Source organism: Mesoplodon densirostris, chromosome 15, assembly GCF_025265405.1.
Source record: "Mesoplodon densirostris isolate mMesDen1 chromosome 15, mMesDen1 primary haplotype, whole genome shotgun sequence".
NCBI lineage: Eukaryota > Metazoa > Chordata > Mammalia > Artiodactyla > Ziphiidae > Mesoplodon > Mesoplodon densirostris.
Window position 1 is genome coordinate 36,145,653 of NC_082675.1, and position 21,295 is coordinate 36,166,947.

The 21,295-nt window shown below is 39.6% G+C and overlaps 1 protein-coding gene and 1 pseudogene across 1 annotated transcript in view; one reads left to right on the forward strand and one right to left on the reverse strand.

Annotated features, from left to right (window-relative positions):
- Positions 1-13,148, reverse strand: part of SMCHD1 (structural maintenance of chromosomes flexible hinge domain containing 1) — a 127,315-nt gene extending 114,167 nt beyond the window's left edge. The window contains exons 1-3 of the mRNA XM_060118750.1: positions 12,607-13,148; positions 3,955-4,030; positions 2,919-3,080 (exon numbers count right to left, since the gene is read on the reverse strand). Coding sequence (XP_059974733.1) covers positions 2,919-3,080; positions 3,955-4,030; positions 12,607-12,783 — 415 coding nt within the window. The 5' untranslated portion in view covers positions 12,784-13,148. The remainder of the gene's footprint in view (positions 1-2,918; positions 3,081-3,954; positions 4,031-12,606) is intronic.
- Positions 13,149-16,240: 3,092 nt separating this feature from the next.
- LOC132502483 (chromobox protein homolog 3-like) lies at positions 16,241-16,773 on the forward strand (annotated as a pseudogene).
- The last annotated feature ends 4,522 nt before the right edge of the window (positions 16,774-21,295 follow it).

A 21,295-nucleotide genomic window follows, 5' to 3' on the forward strand; every position in this document is an offset into this window, starting at 1 on the left:
AAATCAGAGGAGTTTAAACAGTGATATTCTCTGCCTATTCATATAATGACAGTAGAAATGAAAACCCATATAACCAATCTGGAAGGTACTTAATCTATACCAAAAGTCTTAAAAATGAATGTATCTACTGACTCCCTGATCATACACTTAAAAACTTATCCCCAGAGAAAGAATTAAAGATTCATTCAATATGCAGATATTTAAACCCTTTCACCTAGATTCACATGTTGTTAACATTTTACCACATGGCTCCTATGCATTTTTTAATTTTTATTTTATATTAAAGTATAGTTGATTTACAATGGTGTGTTAGTTTCAGGTGTATAGCAAAGTGATTCAGTTATACATATATATAAATATATATATTCTTTTCTTACATTCTCTTCCATTATAGGTTATTGTAAGATATTGAGTATAGTTCCCCTGTGCTATATAGTACGTCCTTGTTGATTATCTATTTTATATATAGTAGGGTGTGTATTTTAATCCCAAACTTCTAATTTACCCCCCACCAAATGCATTTTTGACTTAGAAGATTTCCAACTTACATGGGTTTATCTGGTATAGAGGCATAGAGGAAACATAGTTTGCAATTTTAAATAGGGTGAACAAGATAAGTTTTGTTGAGAAGGTAATAGATAAACAAGACCTGAATAAGGTGAGGGACTGAGACAGGGGCTATCCAGGCAGAGGGCCCTAAGCTGAGAATAAAGCTGGCAGTGAAGAGGAATGAACAACAAGAAGAGTTGTGGAAACAAAGTCAGAGAGATACAAAGCACAGCTTCTAAGACCATGCATGTAATTGTAAAGACTTCGGCGTTTATCCTTAGTGAAACAATCTGACTTCTCAAACCTTACGTGTACAGGCATGAAAAGAGAGAGACGAGGCCACTGTATAATCTCAGTAATCTATGATGGTGCCTCGGACCTAGTGTTACCAACAGAAGTAAAGAGAAATGCTCATTTTAAGATAAACACTGAAGATAGTGCCAAAATGATTTTCTGAAAGATTGAATGAGACAAAGAAGAATCAATTGGATTTTTGGCTTAAGCAATTATAAAGAACCAAAATTAATTTGGATGGAAAACTATGTGTAGTATATTCCCAACTTAGATATCCTAGCAGAGATGCCACATGGGCAAGTGGACAGACAAAACTGGGATTCAGGAGGTAAGTCTGGCATTATTTTCAATATTTAACTAAAAATGACCATTTCTCACTACCTCCATTTGAGAGTCACTTCCATAACTATGGTATTTAGAGCCATGAGATTGGATGGAATTACCAATTGAGGAATTAGGAGAAGATAAGGGACCAAGGACTAATCCCTGAAGCACTGACACATTAAGAAGATGGGGGGACTTCCCTGGTGGCGCAGTGGTTAAGAATCTGCCTGCCAATGCAGGGGACATGGGTTCAAGTCCTGGTCTGGGAAGATCCTACATGCCGCAGAGCAACTAAGCCCGTGTGCCACAACTACTGAGCCTGCGCTCAAGAGCCTGCGAGCCACAAGCCTGCATGCCTAGAGCCTGTGCTCCGCAATGAAGAGTAGCCCCTGACTGCCACAACTAGAGAAAGCCCACGTGCAGCAACGAAGACCCAACGCAGCCAAAAATAATAAATAAAATGAATAAATTTATTAAAAAAAGAATTAGTCACAAGAACATTCAGTCATTTGTAACAATTAAAAAAAAACTGAAATAACCTGAATGTCTAATAACAACAGTACACTGTTCAAATAAATTACATTATATAAATACTGTGTAACCCCTAAAACAAATATATATTGACATGCATATTAAAGATGTTCATTACATTTTAAATAAAAAGGTAGGTTAAAAAAGTATGCACTGGGAATTCCCTGGTGGTCCAGTGGTTAGGACTCTGTGCTTTCACTGCTGAGGGCCCGGGTTCAATCCATGGTCAGGGAACTAACTAAGATCCCACAAGCCATGCGGCGCGGCCAAAAAAAAAAAAAAGGATGCATCATACAAAACCATTAAAAAGGAAAAAAAAAAAAATCAAACAATATGAAGAGGTCTGAAATGATAAACACCGAAGTGTTGGTGGTAGTTACATCTGGGTGGTAGAGATAGGGATGTTCTTTATGCTCTTTTTGCTTATCTGTGTTTTCTAATTTTCTACCAACTCTAACGCATATACAATGAAAAAAATTTTTAATAAGAAAGTTTACAGGGAGTTCCCTGGTGGCCTAGTGGCTAGGATTCCTGGCTTTCACTGCCAAGGCCCAGGTTCAATTCCTGGTTCCTGGTTGGGGAACTGAGATCCCACAAGCCACAGCACAGCCAAAAAAAAAAAAAAAAGAAAAAGAAAGTTTATAATGAACATCTAAATAGTATTAAACACTTTGGCAGGGTCCAGACAGAAAAGATTCTCTAAATCAACTAGCAAACAATCCAAAGGTAGGATAAAAACTGGCAAGTAGTAAAGGTGGAAGGAAATTATAAAGAAATGATAAAGAACACAAACCACTTACTTGTGCTGTTCAGCTATAAAAAATGTGCAAGGTAAAACAAATATTTTCTCAACTGCGAGAGGTGTGTAGGAGGCCAGGAAGAATAAATCAGGAAAGGAGAGTGTACAGGAGATAGATGTGTAAGTACAAGACCTCTTAGGAGTTGAAAAGAAATTAAAAAAAAAAAAAAAAAGAAAAGGAATGAATTCTCATTCTACATTAGTTTTAAAGGAGAAGTATCTTTATTATGAAGTAAGATGACTTAGGTAGAAAAAGAAGTACACTGTAATGAGGAGACGAAGTAAGGACACTCACAAAAACTGATCACAGTCTGCGAATAAAGTAGAATGAGATCTTTTTTAAAGTGAAGGACTAGGACTCGTGATCAGGGGATAAAGGTCAGTGATAGTTTATCAAGATTAGTATAAATGGAATACTTACGTAAAGGATTTTGTCCTTCACTTGCATAATATTCATACATGCCACTTTTAACCAATGTGTCATAGTGAGGTAGGAAGTCAATTCGTTCTTTTGTAGCTGTTAGTAGTAACTGACTGACTGACTGTAGCAGATACAGAGTGACTCCATCTTTAACGGTTTCATCTGTAATCAAGAGGTAACATCTTAAGTGCTAAGCTAGCAACCGAAACACAGTGAATTTATAATTTTAAATATACAAACTGTTATCTATGAGATGACTTTAAAAATTGTACAGGCAAATCCCCAAACAATGGATCCATCTATAAATTCAGTCGTGTTGTGTTTTGTTAAGAATATCAGTGAAGGGCTTCCCTGGTGGCACAGTGGTTGAGAGTCCGCCTGCCGATGCAGGGGACACGGGTTTGTGCCCCAGTCTGGGAGGATCCCACATGCCGCGGAGCGGCTGGGCCCGTGAGCCATGGCCACTGAGCCTGCACGTCTGGAGCCTGTGCTCCGCAAAGGGAGAGGCCACAACAGTGAGAGGCCCGCTTACCGCAAAAAAAAAAAAAAAAAAAAGAATATCAGTGGAATAGGTTCAAATACTTCCACTCATCTGAAACACTCAATTCTTAAGTTAAGCTGTCACAGAAAATCAGATGAGGAACTATATTAAAGTGGTATCAATATGAATGGAGAAGAATGATTAAATCCAAAAAGGAATCAAGCATGAAAAATTGGCAAGTCTTAGAACATAACTGGGTAAAAAAAGATAATGGAAGAATCCAAGTTGGTCAGAACAATTAGCTTCTTAAGGGCCCAAGTAGAAGATCTGCAGCTAGGTGTTGTGCTGAGCAAGGTCTCATCTTCTGTAGCCATAAATGATGTCAACTCTTTTCCTATAATCTTGCTTGAAAAATATGACCTCTGCACAAACTGGATGCATGTATCCCCAAAACATCACAGTTTTTTGATGCTTATCTATCCCATAAAATAGTCATTGCTCTATGATATACTAGAACATATTAAGTATAAAAGCATAAACATTAACATTGCTTACCAAAATTATCACAGGTAATTTCTTTCCTACTTGTTGTTGTAATAACAAATTTTTCTTCAGGTGAAATGTCAAGTGTCTATCCAAAATAATAGAATAAAATCAATTATTATACAAAGGAAATAAATGCACTATTCAAATTTACAAAAATATGAAAATATTGATAAGGATATTATAATCTTCTAACAGTGCTACATTTATTTGAGAAATATATCTTAATGTTTTAAAATTTTGCCTTTGCATAATTAACCACAAATCTACCTACAAATTACCTAGATTTTTCTGCTATTATATGTCACCTAGGAACACAAGTGATTAATTGAACATTTTGAAAGGGTTTAACATCAGCAGGGCTCTCTTAGACAAAAACCATATAATTTTATGTCAATATATAAGTAAACTTATTTGGAGCAAAGTATTAACATAACACTTATGTTCATATATATTAAATATTTAAATATGCAAAAACAAAAGTACTAGAAGAAAAGAGAGGTTAATATTTTATAACACTGAGGTAAGTATAGCCACACTACACAGGGTATCTGCATAAAGAATCTTTATATCTATTATAACCCCTTCCAAAAGTATAACCTAAAAAAATTAAGGCAACGTAAGTTATGGGGGAAAACTACAACAGGAAACAAAGTGTTAGCATCCTTACTTCTGTTTCAGGTAATGATGAACTAGTTAATCTAGACCAACCTTACACAGGAGATTACTAAAAAAATCTAGACTAATGATATTCAAGTCTTCAATACTGATACTAAAAACCCTATTGGTCACTACTGAAACTAACGGAGGCACTAACTCCTTACTCTGAACACTGACAAATTAGAGGGAAAGAACAAAGCATTTATCCTGCTTTCTTGTACCAGTTAGATTTCAGGGTAACCATATATCTCTAATTGATGAGGCGAAGTTGTTCTTTTGCCTCATCGATTAGAGAGGCAAAGAATTCCTGCTAATAAATACAGGAGGAATGGCAATCAGAATAGCACCATCAATGAATGAACCTTAAATTAAAACTTGTTTAAGGAGGAATCCTGCTGAAACCACCTGAATCCCACTAATTCAATCTTAGCATTTCTAAGAGTGGGTAAAATAGCCTTACATTATGTGCCTCCTGATGTGATGTAATACGAAGTAACAGCACCACCTATGAAGTATTTTTTGCTTCCCTACCCCAAAGAAGCTGAACCTAAATCTTAATTATAAGCCTTTAAAAATAACTTCTAGTTTATAGGATATGTTGAGTTAGAACAAGCTAAATTACACCATCAAGGAGCACAGACAAATCCAGAATGTGGAATACGAGAGACAAACCAACTTGATTTCTTCAACAAGTCAGTGTCAGGAAAAACAAAAGACTGGGGGAAGGTACTTTGCTCAAATGCTCTAAATTTTAGAAGAATTAAGAAACATAAAAAACCAAGTTCAGGGCTTCCCTGGTGGCGCAGTGGTTGAGAGTCCGCCTGCCGATGCAGGAGACACGGGTTCGTGCCCTGGTCCGGGAGGATCCCACATGCCGCGGAGCGGCTGGGCCCGTGAGCCATGGCAGCTGAGCCTGCACGTCCAGAGCCTGTGCTCCGCAAAGGGAGAGGCCACAACAGTGAGAGGCCCGCGTATCGCAAAAAACAAACAAACAAACAAACAAGTTCAACGTAAGGACCCTGTTTTAAACAAACCAACTATAAAAAAACATTTCTGAGATAAACAAATCTGAATATGGACTGAACAATACTATTAAAAATGTTAATTTTGATGGTGTGATAACAGAAGTGCATGTTGAGTATACAGGAGTGAAGTAAACTAAGGTCTGGAATATGCTTCAAAAGGCAAAAAAGAAGCTAGCGTGGTAAATGCTTGGAAACTGTTGAATGTGGATGATTATACGTGGTTTCATTATACTATTATCTCTTTGTATATGTTTGAAACTTTTAATGAGAAGAATTTCTAACTTAAAATATACTATTATAGGGCTTCCCTGGTGGCGCAGTGGTTGAGAATCTGCCTGCCAATGCAGGGGACATGGGTTCCAGCCCTGGTCTGGGAAGATTCCACATGCCGCAGAGCAACTGGGCCCGTGAGCCACAACAACTGAGCCTGCACATCTGGAGCCTGTGCTCCGCAACAAGAGAGGCCGCGATGATGAGAGGCCCGCGCACTGCGATGAAGAGTGGCCCCCACTCGCCGCAACTAGAGAAAGCCCTTGCACAGAAACGAAGACCCAACACAGCCAAAACTAAATAATAAATAAATAAATAAAAGCCATTTCTAAAAAAAAAAAAAAAAGATAGTTAAAAATATATATATAGGGCTTCCCTAGTGGCGCAGTGGTTGGGAGTCCGCCTGCCGATGCAGGGGACGTGGGTTCGTGCCCCAGTCCGGGAGGATCCCGCGTGCCACGGAGCAGCTGGGCCCGTGGGCCACAGCTGCTGGGCCTGTGCATCCGGAGCCTGTGCTCCGCGGCGGGAGAGGCCGCGGCAGTGGGAGGCCCACGTACTGCAAAAAAAAAAAAATATATATATATATATATATATACACACACTATATATATATAGTATATATATATACTAGAGCCCATGCTCCACAACAAGAGAAGCCACTGCAATGAGAAGCCCACACACTGCAACGAAGAGTAGCCCCCACTCGCCACAACTAGAGAAAGCCCGCATGCAACAACAAAGACCCAATGCAGCGCCCCCCCCCCAAAAAAAACAAAAAAAAAACAAAACAAAAAAACTAGAATGAGGTATCCTCTCACACTGGTCAGAATGACCATCATCAAAAAGTCTACAAATATTGATGCTGGAGAGGGTGTGAAGAGAAGGGAACCCTCCTACACTGTTGGTGGGAATGTAAACTGGTACAGCCCCTATGGAGAAGAGTATGGAGGTTCCTTTAAAAATTAAAAAGAGTTACCATAAGATCCAGCAATCCCAATCCCACTCCTGGGAATATACCTGGAAAAGACAAACTCTCTAATTCAAACAGATACACACACCCCAATGGACATTCCAGCACTATTTACCATAGCCAAGACATGGAAGCAACCTAAATGTCCATCAACAGATGAATGGATAAAGAAGATGTGGGGTGTGTGTGTGTGTACACACACACACAAAATGCATAGTACTCAGACATAAAAAAGAATGAAATAATGCTTGTTTGCAGCAACATGGATGGACCTAGAGATTATCATACGAAGTGAAGTAAGTCAGACAGAGAAAGACAAATATCATATATCACTTACATGTGGAATCTAAAAAAAAAGATACAAATGAACTTATTTACAAAACAGAAACAGACTCACAAACATAGGAAACAAACCTGCGGTTACCAAAGGGGAAAGCAGGGCAGGGGAGATAAATTAGGAGTTTGGGATTAACAGATACACGCTACTAGGGAATTCCCTGGCAGTCCAGTGGTTAAGATTCGGCGCTTTCACTGTGGTGGCCCAGGTTCAATCCCTGGTTAGGGAACTACCCGCAAGACGCATAGCCCCCCCCCCAAAAAAACAAACAAACAGATACACACTACTGTATATAAAATAAACAAAAAGAACCTACTGTATAGCACAGGGAACTATATTCAATATCTTGTAATAACCTACAATGGAAAAGAATCTAAAAAAGTGTGTGTGTGTGTATGTATATATCTGAGTCAGTTTGCTCTACACCTGAAACTAACATTGTAAATCAACTATACTTCAATTTTTTAAAAAGTTCTACTAAAAAGACAGCTATATTTTGAAGGATAAAAAAATAAAGTATAGGCCTCCATATAGGGAAGGTGGATCTTACACATTTCGGATAGGCCCGAAAGTCAGTACAACCATATTGAAAAGCAATTTGGTATACTTTAGTAAAATTAAAAATACTCATATCCTATGCAATTCCACCCAAGAGAAATGAAGCTATAGACATAAACTGATGGGGAAAAAATTCTATTTGTTTACAGAAATAAAAATTGTCTCCACAGATCTTAGGCTTTTGTATAATCAAGACAGTCTTTATTTCTCAGTTCTTTACTACTTTATTTCTACAATGTCCTAACTGTTAGATCATGTGGTTACATATCCTGTAGAAAAAAATACATATTTTTATAATTAAATTGAATTTTAAAGATCTATGTACATCTGAAAAGTATTTATATATTTCATAAATCTCTCCATAGCTTTATTATTCAATTAAGATACATAAGCTATCTTTTTTCTGTCTTATCTATAATCCTTTATAAAAATTATTTCTCAAATTCATAACTTCTCTAAATATTTTATAGCTCTGGTATTCAACAAACATAAATTAAATATTTTTACATTATTCATTATGCTTTTATTCAAGATGTCATACTCTTCTCTCTCCAATTTTTGGTCTAAAAATCTATGTTATCAGACGTAAACTAAAGACTTTCGTATATTTGTACTCACCTGGCCTTGAATACAGATACATTTCCTCTGCCTTTCTCTATAGGAAAGCAGGATGACATTCTATTTGGGCAAGAGTGGTGACCGGGCTTTTTCATTTTTATAAGAGCACTTCAATTCCACCTTTTTCTGGATTAATGTTAAAGCATATGGATCTTCCCAAGTACCAGCCCTACATGTCTTTAGGTTAGCTTCAAAGTATCTGTTGCCCAACTTCTCTCAAAAGCCAATTTTAAGAAATATTTATGAAGGGCTAACCAACTTGTAGTCCATAAAATCCTGAATACTTTAAACTTCATCAATGGATTAGGTCACTCAGAAGTTATATAGTTCAATGCATCTCTCTGAACAAAAAACTAGCCTTTAATGATGTGCTTTGGTATTATATCCAATTGCTCTGTCCCTGAACCATACCAAAACCAGGAACACCCACACTGCACTTGGGTGAGAAATCTCTACAAAAGTTTGGGTGGTAATTGCTTAAAGCAGGCTGCAATACCCTAAACAACACATAGCTGTACCTTGCATTAAAAGACAAGATAAGAAGAGCCTCTCCTATCTCTAAGAATGTTGTCCATTTTATCAGGATTTGTGAGGAATCTAGGGAGAAATTTTTCTCAAATCAAAGGTTTGCATCAATAGCAGCTGGAACGTCTTTATTTTATAGACATTGTGGATTCTGTATCAATTACCTTTCCTTCTTTGTTTGGATGCCCAAGAAACTCAAAGTTGATTTCATGGCTCAGCACTGGTATATACTTTAATCAAATGAACTTCCATTTATTAGTTCTCCTCAGGTTACTATTCTACTCTTTCCTACATCTACCTTCTTTTACCTTTTTTCTTTTCATCTTTTGGAATTTTTAACGTAATATACCTTATGTACAAATTTTTTTGAAGGAACAGATTGATTCATTTAACTAACAGCTATAAACCAACTATTAGGTAAGGTTCCTACCCTCAAGAAGCAGAGACTATTTTTTAAGTATGATGGTATAACAAGTGCTATAGAAGGGTGACAAGGAATAGTGGAACCACACAAGAGAAAAAGTAGGCATTTCCTCAAAATTAGGGGTGGAGAGGAGGGTTTGCACATATGGGACTTAATGCCTGGGCATATTAAGAACTAGCCAAATAAGTTATTTTCTAATCTTTGATTCTGCAAGGTCACAAGGGCTCAAGTGAGTCAATAACTGCTTATCACAGGTGTAAGGGCTTCTGCCAAATCCACCTTTTCCTCTTCCTTCCTCTTGATTGCTCCTCTTTTCTACAAAGTGCACTTTCCCCAAATAACAGTTTAGGACCCATAATACTTTCTAGCACTACAAACACTTATTAGTTTGTTTTCAGTTTTAATGAAAAACTTTAATTTAGTGCACTATCTGCCTCTTCGCCTAAAAAGGAAAATGAAGGCTTTAGTGGACATTGTGGATATTGTTTTAAAAAAATACAAGATTTAGAATCAAACAGACCTAGATTCCAATCCCAGTTTCATTGCTCATGAACTGTATAAACTCAGACTTCATTCAGTAACTTATTTCAGTTCTTCAAGTCTGTAATGGGGACAAAGTTATGGGATTAGGTGGCATAATCTAATGATGTTTTAAACTCTCAAAAAAAAAAAAGTTAGCCTTCCTTTTTTTACTAGTTCTTCCCTCCCACTTCTAATCAAATTTAACCTTCTCTGTTCCAGCAGGAAAAAGTGGGAAGGAGAGGAAAAGAATTAGTCAAAGAAAATATTTTCTTTGTTAAAATATTGAAGGAATGGAATGAATATATCTGTTCCCTGTAACACAGAACATCATTTGAGGCTGAGTGGAATAACAAAAAGAACTTGGCTTCTGGGTTTGAATTCTAATTTTTGTACTATCTGTTTGACTTAAGTGAGTCACCATCTCCAAAAGTGAGTTTCCACTTCCGTAATAAGAGGTTAATACACTTCCCCTATATATGTAGCAGACTTACTGACTCTTCTCACATGGGAGAATTATTTCTAGAGGGAGGGTAGATTAGTACAACCTTTCTGAAAAACAATTTAAAAATACGTATCAAGAGCTTTAAAAATATTCCTGACCTTTGATCCAGGAATTTCACTTCTAAGATTCTAAACCAAAGAAAAATAAAGACATAAAAGACTATGCATATAAGGGGAAAGAATTTTAAAAAGAATATATATATATATATATATGTAACTGAATCACTGTGCTGTACACCTGAAACTAACATGACACTGTAAATCAACTATACTTCAATGTTTTTAAAAAAGAAGGAAAAAAAAAGTTTAAACTAAAAAATAAAAAAATAAAATAAATCTCCAAAAAAAGACTATGCATTCAAACATGTTTATCATGGCATTGCTTAAAATTGAAAGTAATGTAAATGTCAACAAAAAAGAGAGATCTGGTTATGTAAACAGTGGTACAAAACAGACCACTTCGATTATGAAGACTTGCATTAAAACAGAAAAATACTGACAATATTAAGTGAAAAAAATGGACTATAGACATGCATTATGGTTATTTAAAAATGGGGGGGTGAGGGGCTTCCCTGGTGGTGCAGTGGTTAGGAATCTGCCTGCCAATGCAGGGGACACGGGTTCGAGCCCTGGTCCGGGAAGATCCCACATGCCGCGGAGCAAGTAAACCCGTGTGCCACAACTACTGAGCCTGAGCACCTAGAGCCCGTGCTCCGCAACGAGAGAGGCCACAGCAATGAGAAGCCCGCGGGCACCGCAATGAAGAGTAGCCCCTGCTTGCCCAGAGAACCAATGCAGCCAAAAATAAATAAATTAAAATAAATAAATTAAAAATGGGGGGTGAGGGTAAGGATACAAAGAAATAACTCCAAGTGCTAACAGTGGTTATAAATTTCACAGTGAGTGAAAGGTTTACTTTTTTCCCTCTGGTTCCTTATATTCTTTAATGTGCTAATAGTTTAAAATCATTTTTATATGTCATGACTTTAAATCATTTACATATAATCAATATAAATATTTTATATAATCAACTACAAAAATAATAAACATGAAGAGTTTCCTTTCCCTGATGAATATAAAACATTCATCCAAAAAAAAGAGCATTCATTCATTCACTTTTCAAAGACATGGGAATCTGCTATATCCATACACAGAATGAACTTTTGAGTTTATAAAATTTTGTCTCCATTCTAATTTGGCCATTTACTATGTGCCAGGCACAATTCCAGACGCTGGGAATACAGAACAAATCAAAGTCCTTCCTCTCAAGTCGTTTTTTCCCCTGAGTCTTGATTTCAATTATTTCAGCAACTAGTATACAGAGTTAATAGCACTAAAAACATCAGCCTGCTCAAGTTAAAACACTGCTTCACACCAAGTCCTTTTTCCTTGGAAGCTAAGTGTTCTCTATCGCTTAAAAAGAGCCCCAAGTGGTTAATGCAGCTCACGACAATACCCCTTCTTTAAAGCTTGAGCACCAGCAACACCTCAGATCTAGAAAAGACTTCCCAGTTTAAAGTAGGACTTTGCCTACATAGTCATTAACTTTTAAAGCAAACTAGTACAGGGAGTATATAGGTCCTGTGGTATTCCGCAGATACCCTCGGACACCATTTGAGTGGTTCAGGAACTCCCAGGGGGCTGGGGCGGGGGGTGCAGGAAACCAGAAGGGCAGCTCCACCTGCGAAGTTCTCTAGGTCAAGTGCTTCCACTACGGAAGGACCCCGCCAGGGCGGGCCTGCAAGCCTTCTTGACAGAACGACCCAGGAAATTACTGCATCACTGAACGAACCTGTGGAAAATCGACTCCAGGAATTTAACAACTTCTATCACAACACTCCTAACAGAGCCATCGGGGAGAACTCCGCTCTCTTCTTTAAAAAACAAAACAGAAGCTCCACCCGAAAGAGAAACAAGTGGCTTTCCCGACTGGAAGAAGAGCTGCACGGCCCCAGAGTGCTAAGGTCGCCCCGGGCCCATGAAACCCGCGGTACCAAAGCCCGGGCGGCGCGACTCCCGGTACAGGGCCGGGGCAGAGGGAGGCCCACCGACCGCCGGCTCCGCACTCCAAGGCCGGCGCCCGGACCGGCCCCAGGCTTCCCCGCCCCCCTCGGGCATGGCGGGCACCCTGGAGGGAGAAGCCGAAGCCGCAGGACCGGGGCCGGGTGACAGGTTTATTGCCCCCGGTGAGCAACTTGGGCTTCTCGTCACCCTCCCAACCTCAACTCTACCCGCGCATCCCTCCTTAGCGTACCTGACACACTGAGGCGCGGAACGCCGCGAAGTCCGAGCGCTCCGTGACCTGCAGCGCCCGGTCCCCGAGCTCCGACTCCTTCTCGCGCCGGTCAAACAAGTACACCGTCCTGTAGCCGTCGCCTCCGCCGCCCTCTCCGGTCTCCACCGAGGGCCCGCCGCCGCCCGCCGCTGCCATATTGGGGAAGAGGAGAGAAAACAGCAGCGCCGGCCTCTGCGGCCGTCGCGCTAAAGGCCGAGGTACGGGCTCCGCGCGGCGCCTTCAGCTCCAGCCCCCGGGTCGGCACAAGGCCTCTACCCCGGCGCACTCAGCTCCTCCCTCGGCGGCGGCGGCGGCGACCGACCAACCGCAGGCGCGAGGATCACCCGGGAACCGATTCGAACGAGCTCCTACCCGTACACCACGTCACTTCCGCGGCCCGCCGCTCCCGCAGAGGAGGGGGCGCGCGGCGCGCTCCTCGCAAGGCCGGATCCCGCGCCCGCTGCCGCCCAGGGGAGGTCGCAGCGTTCTCCGCAACCAGGCCCGCCGCCTGTTAGCTGTGGCGCAGGAGAAAGAGGGGCCGCCGGCGGCGCGCAGGAGGCGGAGCGAATCCAGCAGGCCATGCGGGCTGAGGCGGGACTAAGGAGCCCGCTGCCCGGGGCCCGCCCCTTTCGCCTTCGCGAAGTTGGAGGGGAGCGCGGTCCCTAGCGGGCGGCGGCGCCCTGAGGGAACAACCCGGTATCCGAGGCGAGCGGCGGGGGCAGTCTTCCGAAGGACTGTTTTCTCCCGGCCCAGAGGGTCCTGGTACCTTCCCGCCTCTCCATAACCCCGACCGAGCCTATCCGGCTGCGAGCTCCTGGCCCCGCGGCAACGGCTGCGAGCTCAGGACCAGGTCGCGTGAATGCGGCGGTGGGAAGCGCCAGGCCCGCGGGCCTCGCGGTGTGGACCTACCCCCGCCACGAGCACGTGGGTCCCCACGCGGAAAAAAACGACGCCGAGACACCCTGAGCCGCTTTTTCAGTCCCATTTCCTAGTGGTTGTGTGTGGGCTGCGGCATGGACCTCCGAGACAAAGCGGGGCCCGGAGAACCTCCCCACCGAGGTTCTGTGACGTCACCGCGGCTTCCAAGGGTCCCGGCGACCATATCTGCCCGGTGTACATGCCTACCCAACGCCGCCGCCACCACGCGTCTGGGAATCGTGCACAAGCACCCTGTGCCATAGAGTTGTTAGGAATAAGTTAAATAATGTTCGCAATGGGCTTTTTTTTTTATTACAGGCGGTTCTATTAATCTATTTTATACATATTAGTGTATACATGTCAATCCCAATCTCCCAATTCATCCCACCACCACCCCCGCGCCACCCCTCGCATTTCCCCCCTTGGTGTCCATATGTTTGTTCTCTACATCTGCCTTGCAAACCGGCTCATCTGTACCATTTTTCTAAATTGCACATATATGCGTTAATATACGATATTTGTTTTTCTGACTTACTTCACTCCGTATGACAGTCTCTAGGTCCATCCACGTCTCTACAAATGACCCAATTTTGTTCCTTTTTATGGCTGATTAATATTCCATTGTATATGTATGCCACATCTTTATCCATTCATTTTTCGATGGACACTTAGGTTGCTTCCATGACGTGGTTATTGTAAATAGTGCTGCAATGAACACTGGGGTTTTATGGTTTTCTCCGGGTGTATGCCCAATAGTGAGATTGCTGGGTGTATGGTAGTTCTATTTTTAGTTTTTTAAGGAACCTCCATACTGTTCTCCACAGTGGCTGTATCCATTTACATCCCCACCAAACAGTGCAAGAGGGCTCCCTTTTCTCCACACCCTCTCCAGCATTTGTTGTTTGTAGATTTTCTGATGATGCCCATTCTGACCAGTGTGAGGTGATACCTCATTATAGTTCTGATTTGCATTTCTCTAATAATTAGTGATGTTGAGCAGCTTTTCATGTGATGCACATGCCTCCCCTCCGCCACCGCCAACACGCGGCTGAGAATCGTGCACGAGCACGCCTATGCCACAGAGTTGTTAGGAATAAGTTAAACGATGTTCGCAAAGGACTTCACATGCACTACGCTTTCGGTAACAGCCTTTATTGCGCCTCATTAAATAAATATCCTTATCCTGGCCTGTAGTGCCCTAACTCAACAACAAAGAATATTGTCATTGTTAGACGACTAGGTTTAGTCATTTACTCTCCAGGTCTTAAAATATTTAGTGAATATTTTGTGCTTGAGAGTGACACGTAAATTCATTAAGACTGGGGGATTTTTTTGATTCTTCAAAAGTTTGGGTGATAAAGTATATTTTCTGTTTTACTAGGTTTGCCAAAACCTTCATGGTTAATTACATGGATAGACTAATCATTGGTGTATGTTAGAAACCTAGATTTGTTTGTCCAAATAAAGATGCTCCAGAATTGTAGGGTGTGTGTGTGTGTGTGTGTGTGTGTGTGTGTTTGGATAGACATATAAGGTATTAAAGGTGGAACACACAGTTGGAACAAAAGTGTGAAGGCATGTGTTTGGGAGGAGCATAAATAATAAGGGCTGGAAGTGGGGAGAATGGAGCAGTAGATGGTGGAAGATAAAACTGGGAAGCGGCCAGATGTGGCCAAATGCCATTCATGTTCCTGAAGGGAGATATGAGGGAAAGCTGAGACCAAAGTAACCCCGACTCCTATGGGATTTCTTTGACCTCTCACATTTTACCTTACAAATTCAAGTGAACTTTTTGTTATAGTCCGTTATACAATGGTGTTTGATTTAAATGACAAAGAAAAAGTTTTTCATATCTTAATGAGTGAAATGAATTGACTATTTCATCAAATTGGGACTAGAGCTAGAAGTTCATCATCAGGACAATTTCTCATTTCTCTATAATACTAAATTATGCAAATGCATGGGTACAAACAGAAACTCTTTGTATGTCTTTAGAAGAGATTTAAAGATAATCTCACTGAGGAGAGATCCAAAATGCTGCCAGAGAAGTGTACTACAATATTACAGGCAACTATTGGTGGAAACACAGATATGTATCTTCTTGAGCGGTCAACTCTGAATCACTGTCTTCTGTGGCAGTTTGGCAGTCTGAAACATTTGCCAGTCAACTTTTGTTCTCAGAGAGATACTCCCCAGATAACTTTTTCAGCAAAGAAAGATGATGTTTGTTTTTTGTTTTTTTTAAAGTATAGTTAATTTACAATGTTGTGTTAGTTTTAGGTGTAAGCAACGTTATTCAGTTATATATATTGATATATATATATATATATTCTTTTTCAGATTTTTTTCATTATAGGTTATTTCAAGATATTGAATATAGTTCTCCGTGCTATACGGTAGGTCCTTGGTTTTTTTTTATCGATGATGTTTCTTCTTTAATTTTCATCACAAATAAATAAGAGTTTGAAATGACCCAATGCCACAATTAGTTCTCTTTAATTGACTAATAATTTTTCTTTTCATTAGCCATCTTATCGTATAGAGTATAAATATTTAAGTATCCCTGTATCAGTTATCTCTTGCTGCAAAACAACATACCCCCAAACTTAGTGGCCTCTTGTACAACTCCTCACGGCCCTCCTCCTGGGAGAGAGTGAATAACAGCTCTTCAACTCCACAATTTAAAAACTCCTCCAATAAAACTGTGTTGCAAAAAATGGGAAAGAAACAGAATAGAAAAGAGTAAAATGAGTCAAAGAGGTAGAGCCTGAAGGTTTTGTGATGGAAGAAATATTGGACTGATGTGTAGTGAATGGGAAGGTGGTGTATATCCTTCAGCGGAAGAGATTTACAGGTGCTAACAATACTTGAAAACTGGAAGAAAATTCAGATTGTTCAAAGTTAAAGTATTTCTTAATTCTGAAAAAGCTGGTAAAGAAAAAGATGGCACAAAAGTAAAATCTTTATCTGACAGTGAATCTGATGACAGGAAATCAAAGAAGAAGAGAGATTCTGCTTTGCCAAGATGCTTTGCCAGTGGTCTTGATCCTGAGCAAATAACTGTGTTACACACAGCAGTGGATGATTAATATTTCTCATGAAATGGAAAGATGCAGATGAAGCAGACTCAGTGCTGTAGAAGAGGCAAACATGAAGTGTTGTCAAATTTTAATTGCTTTTTACAAAGGGAGACAAACTTGGCATTCTTGTCTAGAAGATGATCAATAATTGTTTACATACATACAAAAATCTGGTCTTGGTTTATGACTTATTAGTATGAAAAATAACTACATTCTAATGAAAATCAAGTTTGATGTGTTCATTTTGAGTAGTATTAAGGGAATTGTTGAGTTGTTCCTGTTTTTATTTTTTTTTCTATCAAAATCACTGGTTACTCTGAATAAATAAAACTTTCTGTAGTTGCTTCATTTATCAGAACAGAACATTTGATACCATGGTTTATTATTTTCTCTGCATTAGAGAACAGCTTTTCTAAAATGTTAGAAAAAATTTCCATAGTCATTACTCAGTCAGAATTTACATTTATTATTTTTAAACTATAATGCCCAAGGACCATGCTGGGTTTATTTGTTTTTGTCTGTATACATAAATACATACGTAAATGCTTGTTTTGGGGTTTTGGGTTTTTTTTTTTTACATTCACCAAAACAAAAAAGGCATTTTTTCACAACCATGAGTAAGTCCGTGTTGTTTCTGGGATGCCATCATTCTGAGCAACCTAGGAAATAGATCACCTCAAACTAAACTGAAAATTTTCCTGAAGCCATAACCTTTCAAATCAAATAGATGTCCCTAACACCATACACAAAAATAAACTCAAAATGGATTCGAGACCTAAATGTAAGATCAGACACTATAAAACTCTTAGAGGAAAACATAGGAAGAACACTCTTTGACATAAATCACAGCAAGATCTTTTTTGATCCACCTCCTAGAGTAATGGAAATAAAAACAAAAATAAACAAATGGAACCTAATGAAACTTAAAAGCTTTTGCACAGCAAAGGAAACCATAAACAAGACAAAAGGACAACCCTCAGAATGGGAGAAGATATTTGCAAATGAATCAACGGACAAAGGATTAATCTCCAAAATATATAGACAGCTCATGCAGCTCAATATTAAAGAAACAAACAACCCAATCCCCAAATGGGCAGAAGACCTAAATAAACATTTCTCCAAAGAAGACATACAGATGGCCAAGAAGCACATGAAAAGCTGCTCAACATCACTAATTATTAGAGAAATGCACATCAAAACTACAATGAGGTATCACCTCACACCAGTTAGAATGGGCATCATCAGAAAATCTACAAACAACAAATGCTGGAGAGGGTGTGGAGAAAAGGGAACCCTCTTGCACTGTTGGTGGGAATGTAAATTGATACAGCCACTATGCAGAACAGTATGGAGGTTCCTTAAAAAACTAAAAATAGAATTACCATATGATCCAGCAATCCCACTCCTGGGCATATACCCAGAGAAAACCATAATGCAAAAAGACACATGCACCCCAGTGTTCATTGCAGCACTATTTACAATAGCCAGGTCATGGAAGCAACCTAAATGCTCATTGAGAGACGAATGGATAAAGAAGATGTGGTACATATATACAATGGAATATTACTCAGCCATAAAAAGGAATGAAATTGAGTCATTTGTTGAGACGTGGATGGATCTAGAGACTGTCATACAGAGTGAAGTAAGTCAGAAAGAGAAAAACAAATATTGTATATTAACGCATACATGTGGAACCTAGAAAAATGGTACAGATGAACCGGTTTGCAGGGCAGAAGTTGAGACACAGATGTAGAGAACAAACACATGGACATCAAGGGGGGAAAACCGCGGTGGGGTGGGGATGGTAGTGTGCTGAATTGGGCGATTGGGATTGACATGTATACACTGATGTGTATAAAATTGATGACTAATAAGAACCTGCAGTATAAACAAACAAACAAACAAACAAAAAACAACTAATACTAAATTTTCTTTGGGTTATTTGTATGGAAATATGTTAATATAAATATTTCAGACATTACATGAAATTTCTAAAAATCTTATATGTTCTGGTATAATGTTATAAGTCATAATTCTAGTTATTACTTTAAAATGTATATCTCAGAAAAAACTAAATTTCCTTGTCAATTGCATTATTATGAACTTTCATCAAATCTTTAACCGTGGTCATTTTTAAGTCTTTTGTCATTTGCAGACAGTTCTGGGTGTACTCTGATGCTTTTGCAAGTATATTCCTATAAAAGGGTTTCATCTTCAAGGAATTCACGGAAACGACTCTGACAAGTACAGGTTTCTGGTAACTGACTATACTGCTGAACTGAATGAATAAGCATTTTCAGAACTCTAATGGAAAACTGATGAATTCATGAAAGTGCTAACAAATGATCAAGATGAAAAAAATTAATTACATGGGACTGAGTGAACTGATGAGAATGATTATAGTTTCTGTGACTTTGAATCAAAAAAAAAATCCCACAAGAACTCAGAGGCAAAAAATATACAAATCAATTTTCACTGCAAAGTAAAGGAGCTGTTGCAGTGGAGGATTACTGGACTGAATGTCAATATTATGACATAGTATAAGTGTGTTTCGTGTTTGGAAATTGCAATCATTGTTGCTTTTGTCGTGGTCATCCATTTACAATGCTTGGTGTCAGTTTATTTATCTCTTGTAAAAATAAAATATAGTGTGTGTGTGTGAAAAAAAATTATGCGTACTTATGGAAAGGAAACAAGCCTTTCCTAAAAGAATATGTTGGTTGAAATGAGGGTCCACCAAAGGTGATGAAACCAAAAAAAAAAAAAAAACCTGAAATAGATGATTCTGTAATTAGTTGGTCAATTTAAATATAAACAATTTAAATTGGATAATTTAAATATAATGTAAGCAATTTAAATTGGACAATTTAAAGCAGTCTTATCAGAATTCCTATCTATATCTATAGTCATATAAATGCAACAGTTTATTTGCAAAACTCCCTGAAAGGAAAAATTTTATCACTACCAACAACCTCCCCACTGCTTAGGAAACTAAACAAATACTGGTGTGTTTAATTAGCCAAACAAGGCTTTAATGGGCATTTAAAGTTCCTTCTAGAGAACCATTCCTTTATGAAAATTTGAAATCCTTATGTTACGTTAACTAAAAGATCATGAGTCATGGACTGTCTGTTTGCTCATGAAACTAATCAGATTATTAGAGATGTTGGACCCAGTAGGATAAATGAGTGACAAACTTTTGCAATCTCAACTAGTCATCTGCATGTTTTTTCTTTATCCAACCATTCCTTACATGTAGGCTCTTTCTTTTCAGTATATGTGTTACTGGTTCAGCAGAAATCAGGAAGAACTAACTTTGTATTAATCAGAATGTTATCCAACTGTATATTGCTTATTATATTGTAAATATTGGAGGACAGTGGTCAGTAAATAGTTTCACATAAAAAAAAAAAACTTAGTACAATAGCTTCAAGTAGGAAACATTTATTTGCTCAGGTTTCTGTAACTTGGGCTGAGCAAGAATTTGGGCAGTTCTGCTGTGCTCACTTAAGATCACAAGCAGCAGTCACCTGGCAGCTTGACTGGGGCTGCATGGTCCGTGATGGTCTCACTCACATGGCTGGCAGGTAGCGGAGGCTGTTGAGAAGTGAAGCTCATGTTCCTCTATTAGGCATCTCTAATAGGATTGCTTGGTTTCCTACTTAGCTGTCACAGAACTTCAACAGAAAAAGCTCCAATATGCAAGTGCCTATCAAAGTTCCACTTGCATCACGTTTACTGATCTCATTGACCAAAACTAGTCACATGGTCAAGCCCCTGAGTGGTTCCCTCCCATAACAAAGGGAAGCTTACAGAAATCCCTGCTGATCTGGAGGATAGCAATGCTCTATGTGTACTGTGATGAAACCAGTTTGAAAAAGTATTACAGATACAACATAGTTGGCAGAAAGTAGGCGGGGGGGAAGAAATCTTGTTAAGATTTGCTGATGAGACTAAATTCCCCCAAAATAAAAATAAAGAGCATGGAAAGTGAGTTTTTTTTTTTTTTTTTTTTTTTTTTTTTTTTTTTTTGCGGTATGCGGGCCTCTCACTGTTGTGGCCTCCCCCGTTGCGGAGCACAGGCTCCGGACGCGCAGGCTCCAGACGCGCAGGCTCAGCGGCCATGGCTCACGGGCCCAGCCGCTCCGCGGCATATGGGATCCTCCCAGACCGGGGCACGAACCCGTATCCCCTGCATCGGCAGGCGGACTCTCAACCACTTGCGCCACCAGGGAGGCCCGGAAAGTGAGTTTTTAAATACTCCTATTTTCTCAAATTTATTTTTTAAGTATATTTCTTTCTGAAAATGTAAGGACAATTTTAGTGACGTGAGTTCAGACTTTGCAAGCTAAAACACTTACTTTCTGTAATACAGTTTATGACTCTGAACCCCAATCTACCAGACTGGTAGAGAACATTTAGGGGCTCCTTCTGTTTCCAGTTTTTTTGTTTGTTTGGCTGCTCCACAGGACATGTGGGATCTTAGTTCCCCATCCAGGGGTCAAACCTGTGCCCCGGCAGTGGAAGCGCAGAGTCTTAACCACTAGACTGCCAGGGAAGTCCCTGTTTCCAGTTTTAACAAGTTCCAAGCTCTGGGTGGTGGCGGAAGAGGCTCACCCTTGTCTATATACCCTCTTTAGATCTGGTGGCTTCCTGTTGCTTTTGTGCCA